The sequence below is a fragment of the Echeneis naucrates genome, chromosome 8 (assembly GCF_900963305.1).
Source record: "Echeneis naucrates chromosome 8, fEcheNa1.1, whole genome shotgun sequence".
In the NCBI taxonomy this organism is placed as follows: Eukaryota; Metazoa; Chordata; class Actinopteri; order Carangiformes; family Echeneidae; genus Echeneis; species Echeneis naucrates.
The window spans coordinates 6,812,036-6,834,687 of record NC_042518.1 but is presented as its reverse complement, the minus strand read 5'-3'; the positions used below and the strand labels follow the sequence as shown (position 1 = coordinate 6,834,687).

The following is a 22,652-nucleotide window of genomic DNA, read 5'->3' as shown; positions in this document are numbered from 1 at the left end:
CTACTGACAAGCCTTTGGCAGCGGATTTCTAAATATATAGAAACGATAACAGGAAATCAGGAAACACATGTAACAACACAGCACTGCTGTGTGCTTTTCTGCAGTACGATTTTTTTTTTTTTTTTTACCAGCTATTGTTCATTGTCTTTGAGTTTTTCTGACAAGCAATCCCATCCTGAAAAGATTTCGATGTGTTTCGAGGTTTTTCTTCGAAGGCTTGGCGTGCTGCCACATAAAATAGTCTTAGGGTGAGATTTACATCAGGAGAGATTGTTGAATTATCCCATTTCTCCCTTTTGGACTGCAGTGGTGAACGGTGATTAATCAAAAAAGGCCCAACGACAAAGTGGGCTTGACTTTTCTTTTCTTTTTTCTTTTTTTTTTTTTTTTGTTCATGTAAAATGGTTATCTAATGGTTACAAAATAACCTCGCAAGCAGATTAAAGTAAACACCAAGGATTATTTTTAGCACTATTTGGCACAAACATACACAAACTGAACCACATTTGAACATGAAAGAAGACTTCCATAACTTTGGTAAAACAGAGTGATCAGTGCAGATGAAATAATGACTGCAGCAGTGAGTCACATCTGAACTGTAACATTATCTCGTCACAATGAAAATCTGGTAGTGACCTCCTTGACACTTTCCTTTCATGCAGCCTGGGCCAAACAGACCTTGACAATGTAAAGGTTGAATTTGCACAAATAGCGTGATTCCCATATTTTTTTTTATAATTTTTATAATCCTCACAATGCCAATAGCAAAGGCATTCTATTCAACTTGTGTGCATTAATTCTCACAGCTAAAGGGCTCAAAGTCATGGCACAAATGAAGGCATTTCAGGAGTCAAATGTAACATCTCAGCAATGCTGCAAATCATGTGTATAAAATTAAATCCACTCTTTCTTATGCACAGCTCAGAGTAATGAGAAAAGACTCTGGGAAAGGATTTTTAATTTAATTCACACAATCAAACCTCCCATTTAAACGGTGGATTTAAACTGGATTTACTCATTCTTAAAGGTTGACTTAAAGACTAAGTCATAAGTGCTTGACTTGAAGGAAATTCACTTCATCATGAACTGAAGAAGCGTTTCAGTTGACAGGTGAAACGTCCACTTCAATCTGAGAGACTGAAGCATCTCAGACGACCATTATCTGGATGGCTGAGCTCCAGAAGGTTCACAGAAAGTGTCAGCCTTTCCTCACTGCATGAACTACAGGAAAGTGTCTTATGAGTGACCACACCTCACAATATCGTTTAGTCAAATCGTTGTCGAGTGTTTGGTTCTCGCTCTGAGGAGGCTGCAGGCTTCCAGCAACACAAACCAAAACAGGCAACAGCTGGAAAAAAAAGCTTTTTGGCGTACTCACTCTCACACTTTATGTTTTCCTGTTTGACGCCCCCGGCAGCCACGAACCAGTTAAATAGGTCGTAAAAAGTTATTAAGACACAACCATATAGCACGCTTTGGACTCGCTGGGATTCAGCGATGACGTCGGCTGGAGCCGAGTAACCGGAGCGCGAAGATGCTGAGCGGAAGCGGCAGTGCGCGGCGCGGCGCACCGCCCCGTCATAATCCGGCTGAGCTTCGTCGCTGTCTCCTCAGCAGCGCTCACTGACAAGCCGACCGAGCGGGGAGGCACCACAGGCGACCTGCTCCGATAAAACCAACCCATACAACTTTTTTTTTTCCAGGGGAGGAAATAACCAATCCCGGTTTTAAGACACCGGCTGAAAGTAAGAATTTAGAATCATTTGGATTTTTTTCACAGTTATTTTTATTCTGACAGGACCATGTGGTTGGTGGATGTATGATAATCTAATTCTCACTGCGGATGGTGTTTTGCTTTTTGCTTTTTTCCACCATGAACTTGGTAGTCTTTTGTTACTCTTTGGGAGTTCAGAAAAAAACACTTGAATTGATAAGCTGTTGTTGGGAGAAGTTTATGTAATTATTTTTGCTGGACACTTCAAACGATAAGTGAGTCGTTTGTTTGGTTTAAATACGTGGACTGTGTGTGTTTAGTCGGGATGCTGACTTTAGTAGTCGGGCTGCTGTGCCTGGTCAGCGGACACACGGTGCGGGCCCAGGACGCTACAGGTAGCCGCTTCGTTTGTAACGCCATCCCCCCGGGAGCCGAGCCGGGCTGCGGGTATGTTTCCACCGGGTCCCGGTTTCAGAGCGGCAGCCCTGTGGAGGACGAGCTGCGGAACACGATCATCGAGCTCCGGGAGACCATCCTGCAGCAGAAGGAGACCATCGTGAGCCAGCAGGGAACCATCAAGGAGCTCAACTCCAAGCTGGCGCGCTGCGAGGCGGCAGGAGACGCGTCCCCGCAGGGCAAGTCCCGGGGTCAGGGATCCAGACGGAAGGAGTACGGCAAGAACACCATGGGAGACCTGCCCCGGGACCCCAGCGAGACCATAGACCAGCTCGGCAAGACCATGCAGAGTCTCAAGGGACGGCTGGAGAACTTGGAGGTAAGATGGCACAACCGCGCACCTCCTGTGTAAACACACAAGACAAACCGCTGCTCTTTTGTTTTGTCAAACTCAAAAAGAAAAGAAAGAAATAAATAAGCATTGCCCGTCAATATCACCAACTGCAGCCCATTTCCCGTCCATCAGCGGCCACATGCGCACTGTGGAGCAGTGCATGCACGTCTGCATGGTGCAGCGGAGCTCTCAGGGAGATCATGAGATCAAAGGGTCACGTAACAGACGTGTCACATCAATACGTCTCAAAATAACATGAGTGATTACGGCTTACCCCACTGCACAGTAGTCATCAATCAATCAGGACACACAAAAAAACCTCGTCGAAGGTTGAATCATGCATGTGGTGCAGGGATTTGCGATGCATGCATGAATTATTTATGGTTTTCTTCTCTCCCTCTCCCGCTCTCTGTGTTTTATTTGCAATCATGTGACTAATTATACGTGACAGCTGATGAAATGCTTCCCCTCAGATTCCACTTGCTTCAGAGCATTCAGTATTTCAACTGAATTAAATGCTTAATGGTGTAGTTGATGTATTCTTGTTGACCTCAGAGCTCCACTAGTCCTTTTGAAGTCTCAGGGGACCAGACCATTTATTCTCCATGAGACTGGAAGATCACACTCAGCTGATATGGAAGTTTCACTTAGTGAAATGCTTTACACACAGTGGAAGGCTGAATTAAGTCCTGGTTTTATCTCTTATGTCATATCAGAAGTGTAGTACATTTTTCACCACCTGACAGCACTGATGCTGTAAACAATAACAGTTATGTTCATTCATATTCAAGGTTGTTTCTATATACATTGTGCTGCATTGCTGATCCATCCACCGTTTCATTCCCTTCCCCCCTCAGCACTCCCTCTCTCCTTGATTGGATGCTTTAATACCTTGATCAAATCAACAGATGCCCTGCGGCTGTGCTGGATATATATATATATATATATATATATATATATATATGCATCACGATATATGCATCACGAATATTGGAAATCTTTGTGCAGGTGTATGACTCCCTGGTGCAGGGCCTCTCTTACTCGTCAAAGCCACCTGTATATCAACAGTTCAGCAGCATTTGGTCTTCAGTCACCAATCACCAGGCAATGCCTCATATAAGATGGGTCCATTATGTCAGAAAATATCAATTAAACTCTCATAAAGAGTCCCAGTGTGGACCAGACGGCTGGGAAACATCAACTGAGCTTTAGAAGTGAAAATTTTTCAATATGTCTGTGGGCTCTCTAAACACGGGCCCATAAAGTCATTGTCCCCTTTTTCACAAGCCATCTGCTCCATCCATCACTCCTGGTGCAAACTCTGAGTGACATCATGACCGCACAACCTTTAATGCCCTGCCCAGGCATCCATTTTTGGCAGGCCACCAATCAAGACCACAGGGACACACTGTCTTCATTTTGATATTGCTGAATCAAAAACAATGGTGCTAAAAGGATATTAGACCGAAAAGGTAGATAAGAATATTCATCTACTGCAAATTTGGGTCTTTGTGAAGACTGAATGGTGCTTTGTGTGCAGGATTAAGTGGATTAAATATCTGTGCCATTGTTTGTCATCTATCTGTCTCTCTGTCTGTCCGTCTATCTATCTATCTATCTATCTATCTGTCTATGTCTGTCTCTCTGCCCATCCATCCTTTCATGCTTTCTCCGGCAATCCTGCAATCTCTTCCTCTCTGCCCCTCAGCAGCAGAGTCTGCGTCTCCCCAGCACAAACATATCTTCTGGGGGTGTCTCTGCCCTGACTCCCCTGCCACCAGAGCTGAGGGACCTGCTACGCCAGCGTCTGGGGGCGCTAGAGACCCAGCTTCTCCAGAAGGTGGCTGAGCTGGAGGAGGAGAAGAGCCAGCTCTACAATGAAACAGCGGCCCACCGCCAACGCACCGAGAGCGCTCTCAATTCCCTCTTGGAGAGGATCACCGAGCTTGAGAAAAGTATGTGATACAATGGGTGCTGTGAATTGTTGGCTGGTGTTAATGCCACTTTCTGTCTGCCAGATTTAGCACTAATTAGTCAATGCCCATACAAATTTTTGATGATGCAAGTTAAAAAAAAAACTCTCAACATAGTTTTTTTTTTTTTTTTTTTTTTTTTTTTTTTTTTTCTCAAAGCCATTCTCCAAGCATCTCCTGGTCTCGAAAATAAGGCTTGGAAAGCAATACTGAATGCTTAATTAGTCCAAGAAATATTAGAGGGATGTCCACACTCCAGGGTATCACTTTGATGATGGTCATCAAAAGAACACAGAACACATAACTCAGCTCAAAGGAAAATAGTTTTAAAAGGTTATCTCTCCACTCACTGGACATTTCCAGTTGGTGCATATCTCCTGAGGTTCAGCCGCTCCAATCTGTTTGACAATACAAGCTTCAGTTTATGGAAACAAGAGTTCATAGATTAGATATAATACAATAATACAACTGCCTGTAAAACATAATGAGTTAGTACAACAGCCCCTGAATAATTACTACCATTGTAAAATGGAGTTGTTTATTCAATCTTCTCAGTGGTTTAATGGTTTAATGGTTGTTTATTGTGGCATTGTTTTGTCAGATGAAAACATGCTTTTCCTAACAACCATGTAATGAATTTGCAATCGTGCACTTTTAGGTTTGCAGGAAAGTGTGTGAGGACAAAGTCGGGCACCCAATGATCCTGAGAAGTTAAAGCCTGAGCTTGTGGAGGAACAGCATGAATGAGGAGTAATGAGGATCAGGAGCGGGCTCTTGAAATGCATTATTTTTAGTATTCTCTTTCTCCTTTTACATTGACCTGGAGGTCAAAGCGGCTTTATTGGTTCAGCATAGAAAACCCCTGGAGCCACCATGAGTATAAATGACAAATCTTTGAATGTTACAGCTGCAGAGAATCCAAATACACAATAAAGTTAAAAGTGTAGTTAATTATAGTGCAATATCCAGTTTCCCTGGTTAAACTTCACTTGTAAAAGTGGTGGATGTATATTAAATATGCAGGAAGTTCATCTTCCTGTCAGACTATCAGTCTTTATCACACAAGATCCAGTATTAATGTTTATACCATATTATAAATTGCCATATTAAAACTCCACCAACCCCCAGGTCCTTGAAATCATGTTCAATATTCAATATTAAACCATTTTACAAGTTACATTGTGGTGGAAACACGATTACTGTCTGGATTATATTAAAGTTTATTGAATGAATTAAGCACTTCATTTATTAATGGCAGCTGAGTCAACAGGAAGTGGATGGCCGACTGAGAGCACCGGATTAGCATTCACAGTCACTCTTGGGGTTACAATTTAGCAACACAAGCCCTTTTGTTCAGGGTAGGAAAAGATTATTCAGTTAAATTTATATTAAGATGTGACTGAAGTCACTGACAACATCAACATAATTGCAAATTGTTGAACACATAAATGAAAAAAATGTTACATCAATGGAAATCATCACACAAATGTAATTGCTGCTTCAAACCTGTTGTACATACATACATTTCTGGTGCAGCATTGTTCTTGTCCACAACTTAGCAAGCCAAATCCAGGCACAGTGGTGCCTGAACTAAAGGACATATTAACACAACGAGACGAGGCCACAGTAATTGCAGTTCAACCAGGAGGGACAGGACTGTCTATAACAAGTTTCATGCCAGTCCACTTAATTGGTGCTGGGAAAAATTGTCAAGCTCATGGGGGTGCTAAAGGAAGGGTTCAATTAGATTTATCATCTCGAAGCCATGAATGTTCATAAAGTATTTGAGACATATCAGTCTGAGCCAAAGTGGTTGACTGACTGACTGACTTCCATGGAGCTTTGTTTGCAACATGGTTAATAATGACCCTGCTCTCTCAATGATGGGTGATGGGGACCAACTTCCATTTGTGTCTTACTGGTTATTATTCGTACTTTCCTCTTCTTTGCCTTAAATTTGCTAACAAATGCTACCATCCTCAGATATTTACCATCTTTATCATTATCAGAGAAATCCCATCAAGTGACACATTATTTAATCTTGTAATTATTATCCATTTACAGGTAATAATGCCTTCAAGTCACCTGAGGATTTCAAGGTGTCACTCCCTCTTCGTACAAACTACCTGTACGGCCGCATCAAGAAAAGCCTCCCAGAAATGTACGCCTTCACCGTGTGCATGTGGCTCAAATCCAGCGCCAGTCCTGGCATAGGGACTCCATTCTCTTATGGCGTGCCAGGCCAAGCCAACGAGATCGTCCTCATTGAATGGGGCAACAACCCTATTGAGCTACTAGTTAATGATAAGGTAGGTCTTTACTCTCAGTAACTCTGATTACTAGTTTATTCTGTTCAGGTTTTTTGAAGAGGGAAAATTAGTCTGGCGAGCCAGAGGCTCAGGATAATTTATTACTTGCCTGGCAACACTGTTAGATGACGGCAGTAAACCTAGATAAGCACTGATGCTAATTAAATGCAAAGAATGCTCGAATATGTTAGCTCTACGACGAGAAACAAGCAAATATGGTTACTGTATGCACATGCAAGCACAATAATGAGACAGCTGAGAGGAGATTCACTGACCATCAGCTCTGAATGCTTAATTCTGCACCTTATAAACATTTAATATCGTTGACCCACATTCTGCACACATCTAAGAATAACAGATATTCATTGGAGAACCTGAGCTGCCATGTGTGCTCATTTGAAGCCCTCGTCTTCTTTGCTTTCTGCAGACACCATGCTGAAGATTACACAGCCACATACTGAGAGGTTTCAGTCAGTTGTGGGTTGTGGGTGTTTAACACACCAGAAAACAAAATGTTAGAAACATACATGAATATTTTATATCATTTAGTCTTAAAAGGGAAAGAATTGCAATTGTTATGTAGATTTAAGTGGTACAGATGCTTTTGTTTCCTGATGGAAAAGCAACTTGTGCAGCAGAGTACATTTGCATCTGTGTCAGTTTGGGGGAGATTGTTCCCACAGTGGAGAGTTGGCTTTTTTTGTTTTTTTCACTCTGCTGCCTTGTTTACGTTGGGGTGTTATTGGCCCAGGCAGGTCTTCTCACAGTTTTCCTGTCACCATGCATTATACATGTATTCAAGCCAGACGATGAGAGAAAGATTGTGGGAGATGGGATGAGTATATGAGAGAAGAAAGAGGAAAGGGGGTAGGAAATAGGAGAGCTGCAGAGCTTTGGAGGTGATAGGGTGCTGGAAAGAGGGAAAGATCAGAAGATGCCAGAAAAAGAAATGAAGTTATAATATATAGGGAGCTGAGAACAAGAGCAACAGAGAAAAAGAAAGCAAGATGGAGGAGCATGAGATGAGACTAGTGAATATGATTATTGAATGTGGAGCAGCACATCCATGTGTTGAACTTGTTCACAGTGATAACAGGGTCCACTGGTGCACATTGTTTATGCTGCTGATTTGGCTGCATACTGAGGGAGAAACTGAAAACTGCAACGACAGATTCTGCTTCCCTCTTAGAAAGAGACAGAGATTCTTTATTGTTGTACAGCAACATCTTCATCGGGACGTTCCAGCTCTTTGTTCTGCAAAATTATTAATGTTTTGTGATTTATTTCTTTTATTTTATTTTTTTTCATCATAATCGGGTTCAGTAAAACAGACTTCACTTTGTGGTTTTTCTATTTTCATTTCAAACGTGACTGCCAGGAGTTTAATCTGAAATGGATTCAACTGATCTTGTACAACATTAACACTGAGTTCTTTTGGCAACTCTGAATGTGTAATATGATGCTCCAAGCTTTATAAATCTGGTGTCATCTGGAATTGCATTTGCCAAATTTTAGACACTCACATCAAACTACTTTTCAGATTACGCCAGAGTATATCCAATACCAAATGAATTTCAGAGCGTCCCATTCAAGATCATTCTCTGCAACTCTGCTTCAGCATACCACCCTTTTTCTTACTTTTGGCTGAAAGTAGACACTTCTTCCCTTCTTACATGTCATTTCAGACTGACCTGCCAGACTTCCCCACAAGAGACATTTAATTTTGACATGTCACAGCAAAACAAGCTCTGATGTAGCCATATACCCGTCCGAGAGTACTGGGACCCAATTGCTGCCTTAACGGGATGTAGAAAGGACAAGGTGCTTGTCCTCTCATGACAGTTCAAAAATGTCCGCTCTGAAAAAGGGCATATATGGCCAACAGGCATAATTTACACAATGTAATAAGTGTAAAATGGCATGTTTTATGTTCTGCAAATGAGATCATTTCCAGTCATTCAAATGAGTGAGGCACATTCATGTGTTCCCCGTGGATATAATGTTTTAATATCAAGCTCTTTGTGTGCAAAATATTATACTGATATATGTGACAAGGATTTGTTTAACATTGCGTTTCTCAATCTTTAAGAGTGAGTGAAGGTCAGACTACTCTAAATATATCCTGTAGTACAGCTAGTATATCAATTTTACCTGGAATCCTTAACCAGGTCAATTGCTTTAATAATTGTCAGTTTTATTCTTTGCAACAACTTTTTATGTTTGTTTGTATTTGGAGTTATGTCTGTAACAAGATGTGAATGTGAAGTAATTCTGCAGGCTCATGAGTAAAAAGGCTAATGAGTTACACACTCATAATCTCATGTGTTGCGTTGCATCCTCAGGGGGCCATGATGTCATTGGTTGGTGATATAACTAGTTGTTTTTCTTTGATCCTTAAACAATGTGGAAAAGCAAGAGGACACAGTTTTGCTGTTAGCAACCCAACTGCTTTGAAGGATGTTTCATCCCTTGATGTCACCTGGGTAATCTAAATTTTATATGTTGCACTGGCTCATCTGGAGAATTCTCTGCAGAGGCCTGTCTCTTTGAAGCCCCAAACCTCCTAATTGCTCGCCCTTGTTTCTAATATGCTTCAATTAATCTCAAACCTCTCAGGCTCATCTTGTCCCCCTTCCTCCCTTTACTTTGGTCTACCATCTCTCACCATATGTCACTCACCATTTGCCCTTACCAACTTACCTAGGTGGCCCAGCTCCCCCTGTCAGTGAGTGACGGCCGCTGGCATCACATCTGTATCACCTGGACAACGAGGGACGGTTTCTGGGAAGCATATCAGGATGGTGAGCGTCTAGGCACTGGAGATAACCTGGCCCCTTGGCACCCAATTAAACCTGGAGGGGTGATCATACTGGGCCAAGAGCAGGTAAGAGCTCTAGAGGAGATTAGGTGGAAGAGAACAGGTGTGTGTGTGTGTGTGCGTGTGAGAAAGTGTAAATGTGTGTGTTTTTCCATTTGTTAGTAAGATCTGTGTACATTCTCCCTCAGTGCCACAGGCACTGAATAGGGAGCAAGAGAGGGGAGGCACAGACGCTCTTCTCACGCTATCATGTCCCTTTCAGTATTACCTCATTCACCTACGTATAAACTGCAACAGCATGCCCTTGAGAGCTGCATTAGCAGGTTATTCAAACTAGCTCCATGACAACTCCTTGGATATATTCAAGAAATATACAGTGATGTACGTATACAGTAGTTACTAGCGCTCCCCAGAGCAAGCTACAAACTCATATTTTCTTAGCCTGGAGTCAAAGGACTGCTCTTGTAAGTTTCAGTTATACACTAGGTGAGATTGCTGAAGATTGCACAATACTAGAGATTGCGCTCTACTGGGAGGTTTTAAAGTGGCACTGCACTGTGAAATATCCTGCGTCGTTCAGCAGTTTGATGAAAATCAAACAGAATTGATTAATTTTATAAACATTTTGTTTACATATCCTACAGAGGCACATTTCCTAAAATTTCATGTTGTCTTCTTATATGAAGGATGTAGTTGGAGGTCGCTTTGACGCCACCCAGGCCTTTGTGGGCGAGCTGAGCCAGTTCAACATGTGGGACCGAGTGCTGCGGCCTGTGGACATCATGGGTCTGGCCAACTGCTCAGCTTACATGCCCGGCAACGTGGTTCCCTGGATTGATGCTAATGTGGAAGTGTTTGGAGGCGCAAGTAAAGCTGCACTGGAGATCTGTGAAGACCGTGCTTTTGATTCCTAAAGGATCTAATGTAAGGAGACCAATGTGGCCACTGGGAATGAGAAGCGAAGTATTCTGACTGCTTGCTGCTTCTGTCAAATCCCAAAGGAAAGGGAATCCATGCAACATTTGAACTTATGTATATGGTTTGCATAGTCACAGACTCGATGTTTACTGGGCTGCTGTTGATGTGTCATTTCAAATTAAATTCTACAACATTACAGGGGATTTCAAATTAGTCTCCTCATTTGAAGATATGCTGTTGCATCAGTCTTCTGTAGTGGTATTACCTACTGTCATTCTGTGCTTTTCACATCAGTGGATCAGCTTTCATTTGACTCCTTTTTGAAAACAGCTCTTTTTGGTTGCATTCCCTATACTGACAATGCTGCATTGTGTCTATAGTGGTTGTGAGCTCAAACAGGCTTTGATGTGGTATGGAACACTATCCCTGAGTTACACGGTACTTCAAGCTTCCTCATTGTTTGAAGATCACTGAACCAGAAGTGCACTGAAATGAGGAGGATGCTCATGAGTTCAAAGTGGCCAAGAACAGCCCTCACTGTTGATCATTCTGAGGAGTCCCAACATGGCAGATTGTCTCGATTTTTTTTGCATGAACATAGTGAAAGGAAGTTTGGTTCAGAGGGGACAGTGCATGCTTTCAGTCAATACAGTATGTGTGCTGCGTTCAAACAAGCCAATGCAGCGTGCTGGTAACATTATGTAAGAGTATGCACATGTGGCTTGTTTGCGTGTAAAAAGACCAGAGATTATGAGTGAGGGAGAACATTTTCATTCTTGTAAATCTATGCTTAATACCTCTCTGCCCCTTGAGCAGCTGCCATATCCCAAACAGCTTTATGGATAGGCTGGCTCTGCTCAGGTTAATGACGATGTCGGACACATGCCCAGGACTGGCGTATCGACAGAGCTGTGGACGCCAGCCAATTGCCCAGTGAGGCTGGGGATTGGGATTGACCTTCAAGGACAATCTGTCGCTCCTCATTTGGGTAGTAATTATCCGTGTTTATGAATGAGTGTGGCAGTGAGCAGCCACTGGTCTGCCATAGTCTGTCTTGACTACATACACCACAGTCAATGGTTTAGAGAGAAGGTCAAATGAGAGCAGCACTCTATGGACATCATTAATGTCATTATCTGGTGGACTTTGATCTTAATCCCCTTTCAATCAAAAAGAAGAAAAGTTTTGGTCCATGGATAAGATTTATTTTTCTAAAGATATAGGGAATCAAATCATTGTGGCCCTGCTAAGTAAATAAAAATGGTCCGTCTTCAATGTTGTGGTGGACATTTGCTTCAGCACTGTTTATTTTTGATAAACAGGGTAAAATCAAAGCCTGGTGCTAAAGGCCCAAAAGGGAACAAAGACTTTGGTATCATCTCCAGAACTTCTTTTCTCTCCTCCTTGTGAACTTTCCTTACTTAGTACTGAGTACGCTAGCAAAAAAAAAAAAACAAAAAAAACATTAAAAGCTGCTATACATATTTAGGGGGAAAAATAATGCAGTAGGTTACTGGACAGCAGAGAATGTTATAAAAGAGCGTTACACTCACTGTTACAAGGATTTGTTTAATATGCCGCTAACATGTTGTAATCGTTGAGCTTTTGAGTGTCTTTGTTAGCAATGTTTCAATGTCAAATTAAGAGTTTTCTTTCCCGTAGAAACTGTAATGTACTTGCTTTTTCTGCTCATGATTTTTGTCCATCAGCAGCACATTATGTAAAAAAAAAACTAAACTAAAGCAAAATTAGTAAAATTGCTTGATTAAATGTTGAATGGCCTTCTGTGAGAATGATATGTGCTTTTGCTCGTGTACAATTTGAACTTTTTGTCAGCTTTTAGAGAACAAACAGCTCACTAGCAGCACAGACAATGATGGAATCATGTTTTCTATCGTTGTTTTAAAGTATCCATTCAAGTTCAGCACTTTTTCTGCCACGTGATTGTACACCCCATAAAAGCGTGAACAAGTTGCAGAGGTGTCATAATTAAAACAGCAATTCTGTGACCGAATAACTGAACAGCTGAATGAACAATGGAGGTGTTTACTATTAAAGCACTGCACAGCATAGAGATGAAGTTAGAGTGTAGTTTAACCTAACCAAGGTTGTGCACCACTCTCCACCGGAACTGTGCTTTAATCTTTGATGGAGATTAAAAGGGCTCACTATTTCACTGTCACATTTTTGGTCACATTGATTCTAATGGTGATCCAGGTGTTTGTCCAGTTGGTAGCCATATCATTTGTACGGACCAGCCATAACACACAGGGAAGGATACGTCCTCTCATTTGGACAATGTAATGTTGTCAACAGTGGAGAAATCCTCTGGACTGGCAGACGTCCAGGTGGAAATGAAAATATCTGCCCGTGCGGATTATGGGAGCTGCTACAATGTAGGACACTGTGAGCCTTCTTCGTTCTCCTCTGCGCTGTGTGTTGCTGCTGCTGCCAGTGTGTTGGCGGTGACGCACCGGGGGGCTCCTGTTTTTTAATAGAACAACAATCTGAGGCCTCTGATTCAAAAACAATGTGAAACATGAATGTTTGATGTTTTATTTAACATATTCCACATCCAAATCTCTGTAACCCTGGACATCAGATGTTCTCAAATACAACAGAATTATTTAAGAAAACTTTCAACTTGTATTTAGATTAATAAAAGATGAATTAGTTTGTGTAAAACACATGTAAAATATTTTCAGAAGTCTAAAGAAAAACAAATGCTGCAGACATGACAATGACAAATGTGTGGTGCTTCATTTTCCACCCAGACAAATGAGGACAGAGATAAATTCAGATGTCTAAATATTCATCACTTTTTTGCTGGGATGCAATTTTGAACTTTTTTGTCTTTCATTGCTGATGCTGCTACAGTGATGCAAAGAAGAGAGACTTCAGCCTCCATCATGCTATTAATACAAATGAACAACCCAATAAGTTGGGATAAGAAATGGCTGTCAGTCTGCTTCTGATGTGCTGAAACAGAAACCAGAAAAACAGAAAAAAATATTTCTGTTGTGGGTATGAAGAAATCATTGTCAACATTTTAATTGCAACCGTTCTCAGTCTAGTTTGTTGAATGTGTGGCAGAAAGTTTCATCTATCTGAGAAGAGAATGGAAATAAGAGGCATCTATTTGACAGTGGGTATGATTCAACAGGACAAACAATGTGTGTGTTCGTGTGTCGGTTCATGTGGGCGTGTGACAGAGACCAATGCTCTGTTGGTGTGCTGGGTCTGCAGAGTAGATTTGCCCCAGATCCCAAGTTTCTCAGCCACTGTGGTCAAATTTGAAAGGGAAATTTCCAACCAGCATATTACTGGATGGTTTTTGACGGTACAATGTCAACAGCTGCTGCAGAAGTATCACTAAAAACAAATTACATACCAGTGGCATCGCCATCCAGTTCTCCTTTCTAAATGGCTGGAGAGAGTGACAGCAAGTAATTATTTGGCACATTTTTTGGTCGAGCTTTCTTTTCCATCCAAACCCACTTCTCCCAGCACTCTGGATTATCTGGCTTTCCCAATATCACCCAAGGTTGTGAGAAAGTGTGCGAAAAGCCCAGAATTAAAAATCTAATTGGACTCTGTGTGCTTGATTGCCAGTGGATACATGCACAGATTTGCAGGGGATAAACCAGACAGTTGTAAGGCGGGTGTTGAGAGTGAGGGATGAACTTAAAATGCCATTCTGCTCCAAGCGTCCTCCCCCTTGGACACGGTCCCCATGGATCTCCAAAGAACAAGCGCTCTAAAGACTGTCAGAAAAACAAGTTTCAGAATTGAGACCAGAAAAATCCTTTGGCTAAGTAATTAAAGCCTATTGGAAGCGAGGCCTGTGCAGGAGGCCAGGCTCTCTGAAGCATTTGAAAACTGCTCTTTTCTTGGATGTCACAGACTATTAGTGAGACGCACAAACCCCCTTCAGGCAGTACCCCCGCTTTTATAAAATCATGCATCACAAATTTTATGTTGTGTTCTCATGTTTGGTTCTCTCTGGCAGCCATTTTTAAACTAGGCACATAAGTCCTCTCACTTTCCAGCTGCACTGTCGTCGTTTTATCCAATTGAAACATCATTTGATTCACAATAATAATTTATTTTTGGGAGCACAAACAGCACACGCATCATCATTAAGGGGACTCGGTTACCTCCTCTGCCTCTTGACGTTGTTTTACTTATTGATATTGAGTCAAGGAAAAAGAGCACCATAAATGTTGTTTTGGGGCAAAAAGATAAAAGATAAAGAGTGACGACAGAATCAATGTGAGGGGAGGAAAGAAACAAATTAATCAGCTCTGGAGAGGAAGCAGCTACTTTGTGACATTTTGTAATGCCACCTCTCTGAGGATGAAAGAGGCTGTGCATGCTAGATGGAGATCTTTATTCAGCTTTAGTCTGTTAAGTTTGGCACCGTACTTTAAGTTATAGTAGAAAATCATAAGTCTGACACTTTTTCATGCTCAGGTTACAAAGCTAATAGATTCACTGCTAGAATGTGAGAGTGTTTAACCTGAGTAGACATTATTCCACATGTCTGGTCTAAAACACTGCTCTTTCCTGAGACATAATGTATTCCTTCAGGAGCCATTTACATTTTTAACAATATCCAGGTTTTATAAAGACTGAGTTTTAATCATAAATCTGGAAGATGAGACTGTGACAGGAATAATATTCTGGGTGCAAAGACAGGAGCTTAACTCTTGCTCCGATCTTGCTTTCTGGCATCTGCATGGACTACAAATGGAAATGACTTTTTTTCCTGCAACAAGCAGTAAACCTTGCAACTCCAACTACAAAGCTCTCCCATTATTTTCTACAAAATGTCTTTATTTCCCTGCACCAAATAAACAACCTTGGTGTAAAATTGACTTTTTTCTTTTTGGTTTAGTTTTAGTTTTATTTTTTGAGCCACTTATCGCTTAACAGCTCGACATATTGCAGCATTGTAGGTCTTGCACCAACTACTTGGAGTCTTTACTGTTCATCAACCTTGCAGTGACAGAAATTGCCTGGAAATAGTCAGGTACATGCAGCCCAGGATTTCACTAGTTCTGTTTCCATCAGAGAGAGGTGGCATCAGTCTTCTTGCCCATCGAGCCATTTTCCTAATGTACAAAGGAAAGGTTAAATGATTTAACATTATCATTAATAGCATCATGAATTAAAATTGACCAAAACAAAAATATTAACAGTTGTGAGTATCATTATCATAGAAAAATGAAAAATAAGACGTAATCTGAGTTGAGCAGCTTTTTGTAAAATGCAACTCACGTCCAGCTCAATAACTTTTTATCACAATAGCAAACTGCAACAAAGAACTGCCTCTTGACTGGAGATTAAACACAGCCAGTCATCACTTGCTGTAGATTCATAGGATAGACTCCCAAAGTCACCCAGTAATAAACGAGACATGTGACTCTGTGATCCTTTTATCTTTGTGGAATCTAATCAGATGTCGGTGACTCGCCTTCCCTCCAGAGGGACCATGGATAAATGTGTTATCTAGATCATTCCTGTGCTGCTAACGAAATCGCCGTCAGCCAATGTTTCCTACCCAGGAGATGAACCCAGCCTCCCTTCAACAACCTCACAGACACACACTCATTAAGCCCTGCTTTCTACTGACATTAGCGGATCATGTGACTTTCACCAGGACAGGATTTTATTTTATTTTATTTATTTTTTTGGGGGGAGGGGGGTGTAAATCCACATGGGTTCTACTGAGCCTGCTTATTATTTATGAATATGGACTTCCTGTTCCCACGAGCTGAAAGCCCATCCTTCTTTGGATCCAACTACCAACTCTGCTTTGTTACTTTACTCCGAACAAAAGACAGACAAGAGGCTACAGGTTGCCTACAGATGGGGGAACATGACTGGGTGTGTTTCAGAGAACAGTTGAAATGAAACTATTGTTTGAGTTTGATCTGCGGGCTTTTGACAGTGAAAGAGATGTGGAGTGACTGAGTAACTGAGAGCATGATAAATCATCTGTGTGTGAGGAATGGTTATGATCGAATGAGAGACAGGAAGTTGAGATCAACAGCCCTTCTGCCAAGGTCAGAACTGTGACATTAACCATATGCCCCTCCAGACTGCACTTGGCTGAGAGGATGCTGCAAACAGAAGCAGATGCACAATGTCTTCACGTCTTAAATGTATGACCATGCTGTTAAACTTCCTCTGGAGTCTGTATGAATTAAGTGAGTAATTGATAGAATATTCTGTGCGCTGTGATTCTCATTTTGCACAGCTGCACATCTGGTTAGTATTTTCACAAACAAGCATTCATCACCCACTGAGACACATGCAGCAAGGCTGTGAGTTGAATTATAGTGGAATTATATAATTTGATAATGTTTTACCCTGTTGGGTTTTTTTAAATTAAAATGCATTATGAGTAGCAAATGACTTCAATAAATAACCCCTCTCGAAAGAAGACAGTGAAATGCTATTGATATGTATAGTTATAGAAGATTTACAGGCAGCAGGTACTTGGCGCAGACTTGGTTTGTGCCAAGGAGCCCATCCTTCACATGAGTTACAATGACCAGGATTGATTGCAACAAGAGTTTAGTGGGAATCATTGTCCAGAAGCAGCCCAAGATTTTCAAGGTTGTTTGCACCACCTACGGGAAATTTTGCATAGTTGATAGCAAGCGTGAACCAGACAAGTCATCCTTCACAGGACCGAAGACAACTAAAGCCATCGTTTTCCTCTGTAATAACATTTTCAGCTGGGGTGTAATCCAAATGAATATACAGTACATATAAACATGTGGTTTATGAACTTTGCAAGGTTGTGTAAAAACTTGTGATGGATGTCACTTTATTGCTGCTAACACAACTATGAGGAGCGGAGGAGAATAATCCTTCATCCGTCTTGAAAAAGTAACTCTTTGGATTTATCTCCATTTGTGCATAAAAGTGTTGCTTTGTAAGAAATGGTCTTCAACTAAATTATCACCATGAAGAGGGAAATTTTTACTGCGACCATATTAAAGTAATTAATTTTCTGAGGATGTAATGAACACTTGTTTGGATAAGTAAAAATTTTAATACATGGTGTCGAGCCAGATCCCAGACCTGCGCAGTTGCTGTGCATCTGCTCTGTAACAAGAATGTTTCACATTCAACGATCTGTTTGAGGTTATTGAGGCTGAAGGATGTTTGAATACTTATTAAATCTGAAGGTTCATTCACTGTTTCCACTGGTAATTTTAATATTTAAGGAGTGTAGTTAACAATGAGATGAATATTAATTTGTGTCCTTACATCAGGGACGGAGTGTTTGTCTATATTTGTGATGAGCTCATGTTTTATGAACAATTAATGTAGAAACTATCTCTTTCCAAAAGGTTCAAATATTCATTCTTCCCACTGTAATAGTTACCATTTTAGGAATTAAACATGTTTGCTTAATGAGAAGAGCGAGAGAATTGGAGGAGAAAATCTGTACCAATTTTCAACATGACGCTTAAAGCTGCTAGTTTTTTGTTTTTTTTTTTTGTTTGTTTGTTTCTTTTTAGCTTAAGGGGACTGGACTGAAGGACTGAAGACAGGAGAGACAGCGGGCTTAGCTGTGTCCAAAGGTGGAAAAAAAAAAAAAAAACACATAAAGCTTGTGTATAAACACACAATGCCAACCTCTGGTGGGATAGTTAGAAAAATGGATCGTTTGGTTTGGTTCTACCTGGTGCCATTTGCCACACGTCGCTTCCTTTTCTGTCTCTCTTCAGGCTGTCCTATTAAAAAAAACAGCAAAACACACAGAATATCGGGCAGTTTAATCTGTCCAAAAATAAAATGCTAAAATTAATCAAAATTGCAGCTTTTTGGGTTCTGACCAACAATTTTAGCTAGTTGCCTTAAAACTCTTCAGAGCCAAGAAATAGTTCCAGAAATAACTTCCCTGTAAGACACCAAACACACAAATTTTTACACTTTCAGTTTTCGGGCTCATTAAGCAAACAAGATATAATATATTAGTAGGCGGATTATACTACTGTCAGACAGAGCCAGACCAGCTGTTTCCCCTTGTTTGTGGCTACTGGCTGTATTTAAAGCTAAACTGGGCTTCTTTTGCCTGCAATGTGTTGTTTAGCATATTCTGTTAAATAAAATTAGTTTCGGAGACCAACGTCTCTGTGACAACTCGTATGTTCTTGTGGGATTTATAGAATGTGATTTATATGGTGCTGAAAGGACTTGAATACATTCTTCAGCTTTAAGCAGTGCCCCTTGAGGAGCACGTCAAAGACTGTAAATATGTACCCACTCAAGGGTGTGTTACACCTCCAAGTTCAATCAGCTACAGAAAAATGCCAAGGCACGCACAACATGTAACCCCCTTCTGCACAAAACGCCTAATTATTCTTTATGCTTTCTGTGGGATGATGCCCCTGACCTATGAATTAGACACTTCTTGGCTGTCTTATGGTGGGAGCAGCACAAGTTACAGCTCTGCAATGCAGGTAGTTTATTTCTACTTGACAAAAATGTCTTAAGGGACCCTGATACCAGCGGAATATGCTACTTATATGCTAAATAATACTGTATAGGTTTAAGAGCTGGTTGAAGTGGAAACTGTGTCATGTTCCTATAAAATCACTTACACAAGCAGGAGCTGTTCAGTTTGCTGCCTATACGTGTACGTTAATGCAGCAAAAACACAACACATTTAATGGCAGGCTGGTAATATTGCAGTGTGAAGCTTCTCTTGTCTGTCACAAGGCAGACAGATTTGAACTATGCTGTGGATTCAGAGGGATTAGGAAGGTGTAATTAACCCAGATACAAACCTTGAGTATTTAGGGAAAACATTGTGATGGCAGAGACAGCAATTAGTGTGTATGTGAGTGTTTGCGTGTATGAGTTGTGTGTATGTGAAGAGCTTTCAAACTAACTGAGCTGAGGTCCCCAAGCGCAGAGCTTTGCAGCTAAAAATGTTCGCTCTTGTCTCATTCAGACAAGAATCGTGGGTGAGTTGTCTCAGCATCGCATTACAGGCTTTTGCAGTCCTGAGATGTTTAAGTGTGATCAAAACTGTCTTCGTTCCACAAGGAGTTCGGCATAAACACGATGATTACGGGATCAGTGTTCATGTTAATGTGCGCTGCCAGCAGGCATGGAGGTGAGTTTGAGAATAGTGCCTGTTAGTTATTTTAAACAAAAATGTGTGCTCTGTCATGACATTCCAGGCAGCTGCGTGGATCCTTCCCTGGGGAAGGAGTCCCAAACTACAAAATACACTGAACAAGCTGAGGAGTCAAGGAAAGGTAACACCTTCGTCCTCTCTAAAAGGGGTCTGGCACATTGAAAAGGGGACAGCGGCATATCTTCTGTCCCCATGTTTGGTATTATTCCCCCCAGGACAATGACAGGTGCCTGCACCAAGATTTCCAGTTGCGACTGGAAAATGAATAAAACACACTTATCCACATTCCCGGCAGAAAGAACTAATTACTCAGGCCCCTTCCTGTTGATATGAGGATCGTGGCTGCTGTGTTTAGTGGTGTCAGTGAAGCATGGAGCCCTCATACATGGCAGGGGACTTCTGTTTTACCCAACACTGACTGATGCACTCAGATGTGGCACCTGACATCAACTCTCTTATTAAATTTTCACACACTGCTGGCTGCAATATCATCAGGAACAAACACTTGGGCCGTGAACCCTTGGGTGCCCAGGCATGCTTACTTAAGTGTGTGTGTGTGTACTGATGAGTGTTTACGTGACTCTGCTTTACTGTGAACTGGTTAGTGACTTCCGTGCTCGGTCACCACAGGCCCAATACCTGGCTGCCGGAAAGTTTTTTTCATTAAATAACTTGCTTAAATTTTGTGGTATCAGTGTAAAATTAGATGACAAAACGTAGCACGTAATTTATGAATCTATATAACAAGTCTTCCTTTTAGTTCTTCGCTCTGCTTTCAAATCAGCTCCTGCCTTTCTCAGCATAGTGTTGCAGAATACCTGAAGAGATGACTCAGCTGTTTGGAGAAGCGGCGGTATCTCCTCACGAGAATAGAAAACAGACCTTTGTTCTTTAAACTTCAGAATAAGAATTAGTTTAGAAATATGCTTCTACCACTGAGGAATGATAAAACTGACATTGCGTGCGCATGTGTGTGTGTGTGTGTGTGCAGGCCTTTAAAAACAAATACAGGTTTCTGCAATAAAAGATAACACCCCGGGCCTCCATCACGCTTTGTATTGGCATGGCTAGGAAGTATTGGTCCCACTGATTTGTCTAATAATATCCATGTAGGTGTGAATACTAGTGTGAGATTACAGCACTGTGTCTGATTATGACACTGGAAACAAACAATTTCTAGCGTAAAGATTTCATGGATTTGTTTATAATGGAGTAGGGGACATTAAATCTCCAAGAAGAGGGTAAACCTGATGGCTTTATCGGATCCTGTCCAGACTGAGTTTAAAAAGATGTAATATTGTCTCTTTTTCTTATACAGAGACATTTTTGTTGTGTTTTTTATGCAAATGTTTGTGCTTATTTCTGTGCTCCCAACAGTTTTTTTCAGTGTTATTGAAAATTTGTAATTAAAAGGAAAAGGAGGTTTAAACTCAGAGGGAAATAATATTGACACTTGCATTTAAATTTTAGTTTCCCCCTTTAAGTTCTCCTTTGAATTTTTTTTTTATGTTTTCCTCGCTGTAAAAAACTCTTAGTTGATTGAAGATCCTTGACTCTACGACTTGACTTCGGGCAATCTGGAATCACCAGTCAACCTCAACATGCATGTCTTTGGCCTGGAAACCAAATCTGCAGCCTTCTTGTTGTGGGGCACCAGCACAATGAAATTATGACTTACATGAAGGTATTCCTGCAGCCTTGTGGGAAGGAAAGTTCGGACTGGTGCTCCTACTGACGCATGCTAATGGGTCCTTCAGATAAGTTCAGTTCAATTAGGATTAAAATGAAATGTTACAACAACAACATTTTTTCTTTTATGTAACTCAGACAGTAAAGGAAAACATTTATTTTAAGTAATACACATTTTTAAATTAAGTGATGTGGCCATTGTTCTTATAGTGCTCTTAAAACTCAAATGTTTTCCTCCTCTTCTAGGCACCAGTACATCATCGATTGATTTTACTAAAGATTCATGTTTGTCTTAACTTGCAGAAAGTCTCTGGGGATAATTTTGCACAATGCAACCCAAAAACTGTTAAAATGTTTTGTGAATCTACCACCATGAGATTTCCAAAGCTATACCCAGAGCCTGCCTGTGATGTCCACCACAAACACTATGAGACTGGAGAAGACTGCGGTGCATGTAACAGATGTTTCCTTTAAGCTCTCAGACACACTTATTTTCTGCTGATGGACAGTGCTACTCTTACAGTGGTTTTATCGAACCATGGCTGTTGTTCGTCTTTAAACTGTTGCGCTTCTTCAACCTACTGGTCAGGCTGTTACTTCAACACAATGGTGTATATGTGAATTAGTTGATTGGCTTCAGGCCCTAAGTCTGCAAATTATATCAAGGCTAGATTTGTGATGCTGTTTGGCCAAAGTAATGAGCGCCAGCATTGTAGCTCAGTTAACAAATAATAATGTTCTTACGCACTGGCCTCTGGCGTCGGTCAAAGTGGATAAGTTTAATGAGGAGTTTTGAATCTTCATCTTCCTTAGATTTATTTTATCTCTGCCCCAGTTTAAGAATGATGTGAATGATGCCAATAAAAACATTAAAGAAATGAAATAAAGAGTTGATGTGAATGAGGATTGAAAATAAATGTGGTTGCACATAATCCTTTCACACATCTTCTGCTGATAAGACCTGCCAGGTTGTGAACTGCATGTACCAACATCAAGCTACCCATCTACCCACCGCTTATGTGAAGCACTGCCGGGGATTTTTTTTTTTTTTTTTTTTTTCCCGCATAGCTAAAAAAGGAGGTGGCCTTGCAAGGAGAGCATAAGCACGCTGTCTTTTGAATGTGTTAGTGCAGTTATCTATTCCATCACAATGGATGGTCAGCTATCCTTCAGAGTATACACAGCAGAGAAAATGAATGTGAGGCCACCATTAGCTCGGAGTCCAGCAGCACGTGCTGTTTTGAGGATGATTTTTTTTTTTTTTTTTTTTTTTTT

The 22,652-nt window shown here is 41.0% G+C and overlaps 1 protein-coding gene across 4 annotated transcripts; it reads left to right on the top strand.

Moving 5' to 3' along the window:
* The first annotated feature begins 1,828 nt into the window (after positions 1-1,828).
* nptx2a (neuronal pentraxin 2a) lies at positions 1,829-10,518 on the top strand. 4 transcript variants are annotated; one of them, XM_029508576.1, is made up of 5 exons: positions 1,829-2,489; positions 4,219-4,459; positions 6,542-6,786; positions 9,491-9,670; positions 10,291-10,518. In XM_029508576.1, the coding sequence occupies exons 1-5, from the start codon at positions 2,040-2,042 to the stop codon at positions 10,516-10,518; spliced, it is 1,344 nt and encodes a 447-aa protein (XP_029364436.1). In that variant the 5' UTR covers positions 1,829-2,039. The 4 variants fall into 4 exon arrangements, with proteins under 4 accessions (XP_029364436.1, XP_029364435.1, XP_029364434.1 ...); XM_029508575.1 differs by having other exon boundaries at positions 4,216-4,459; XM_029508574.1 differs by having other exon boundaries at positions 4,213-4,459.
* The last annotated feature ends 12,134 nt before the right edge of the window (positions 10,519-22,652 follow it).

Excerpts from the sequence above, each read along its gene's own strand:
- nptx2a (XM_029508574.1), top strand. The coding sequence starts at position 2,040 with ATGCTGACTTTAGTAGTCGGGCTGCTGTGCCTGGTCAGCGGACACACG. Across the intron at positions 4,460-6,541 it reads GATCACCGAGCTTGAGAAAA|GTAATAATGCCTTCAAGTCA; the intron begins GTATGTGATACA and ends ATCCATTTACAG. Across the intron at positions 9,671-10,290 it reads TCATACTGGGCCAAGAGCAG|GATGTAGTTGGAGGTCGCTT; the intron begins GTAAGAGCTCTA and ends TCTTATATGAAG.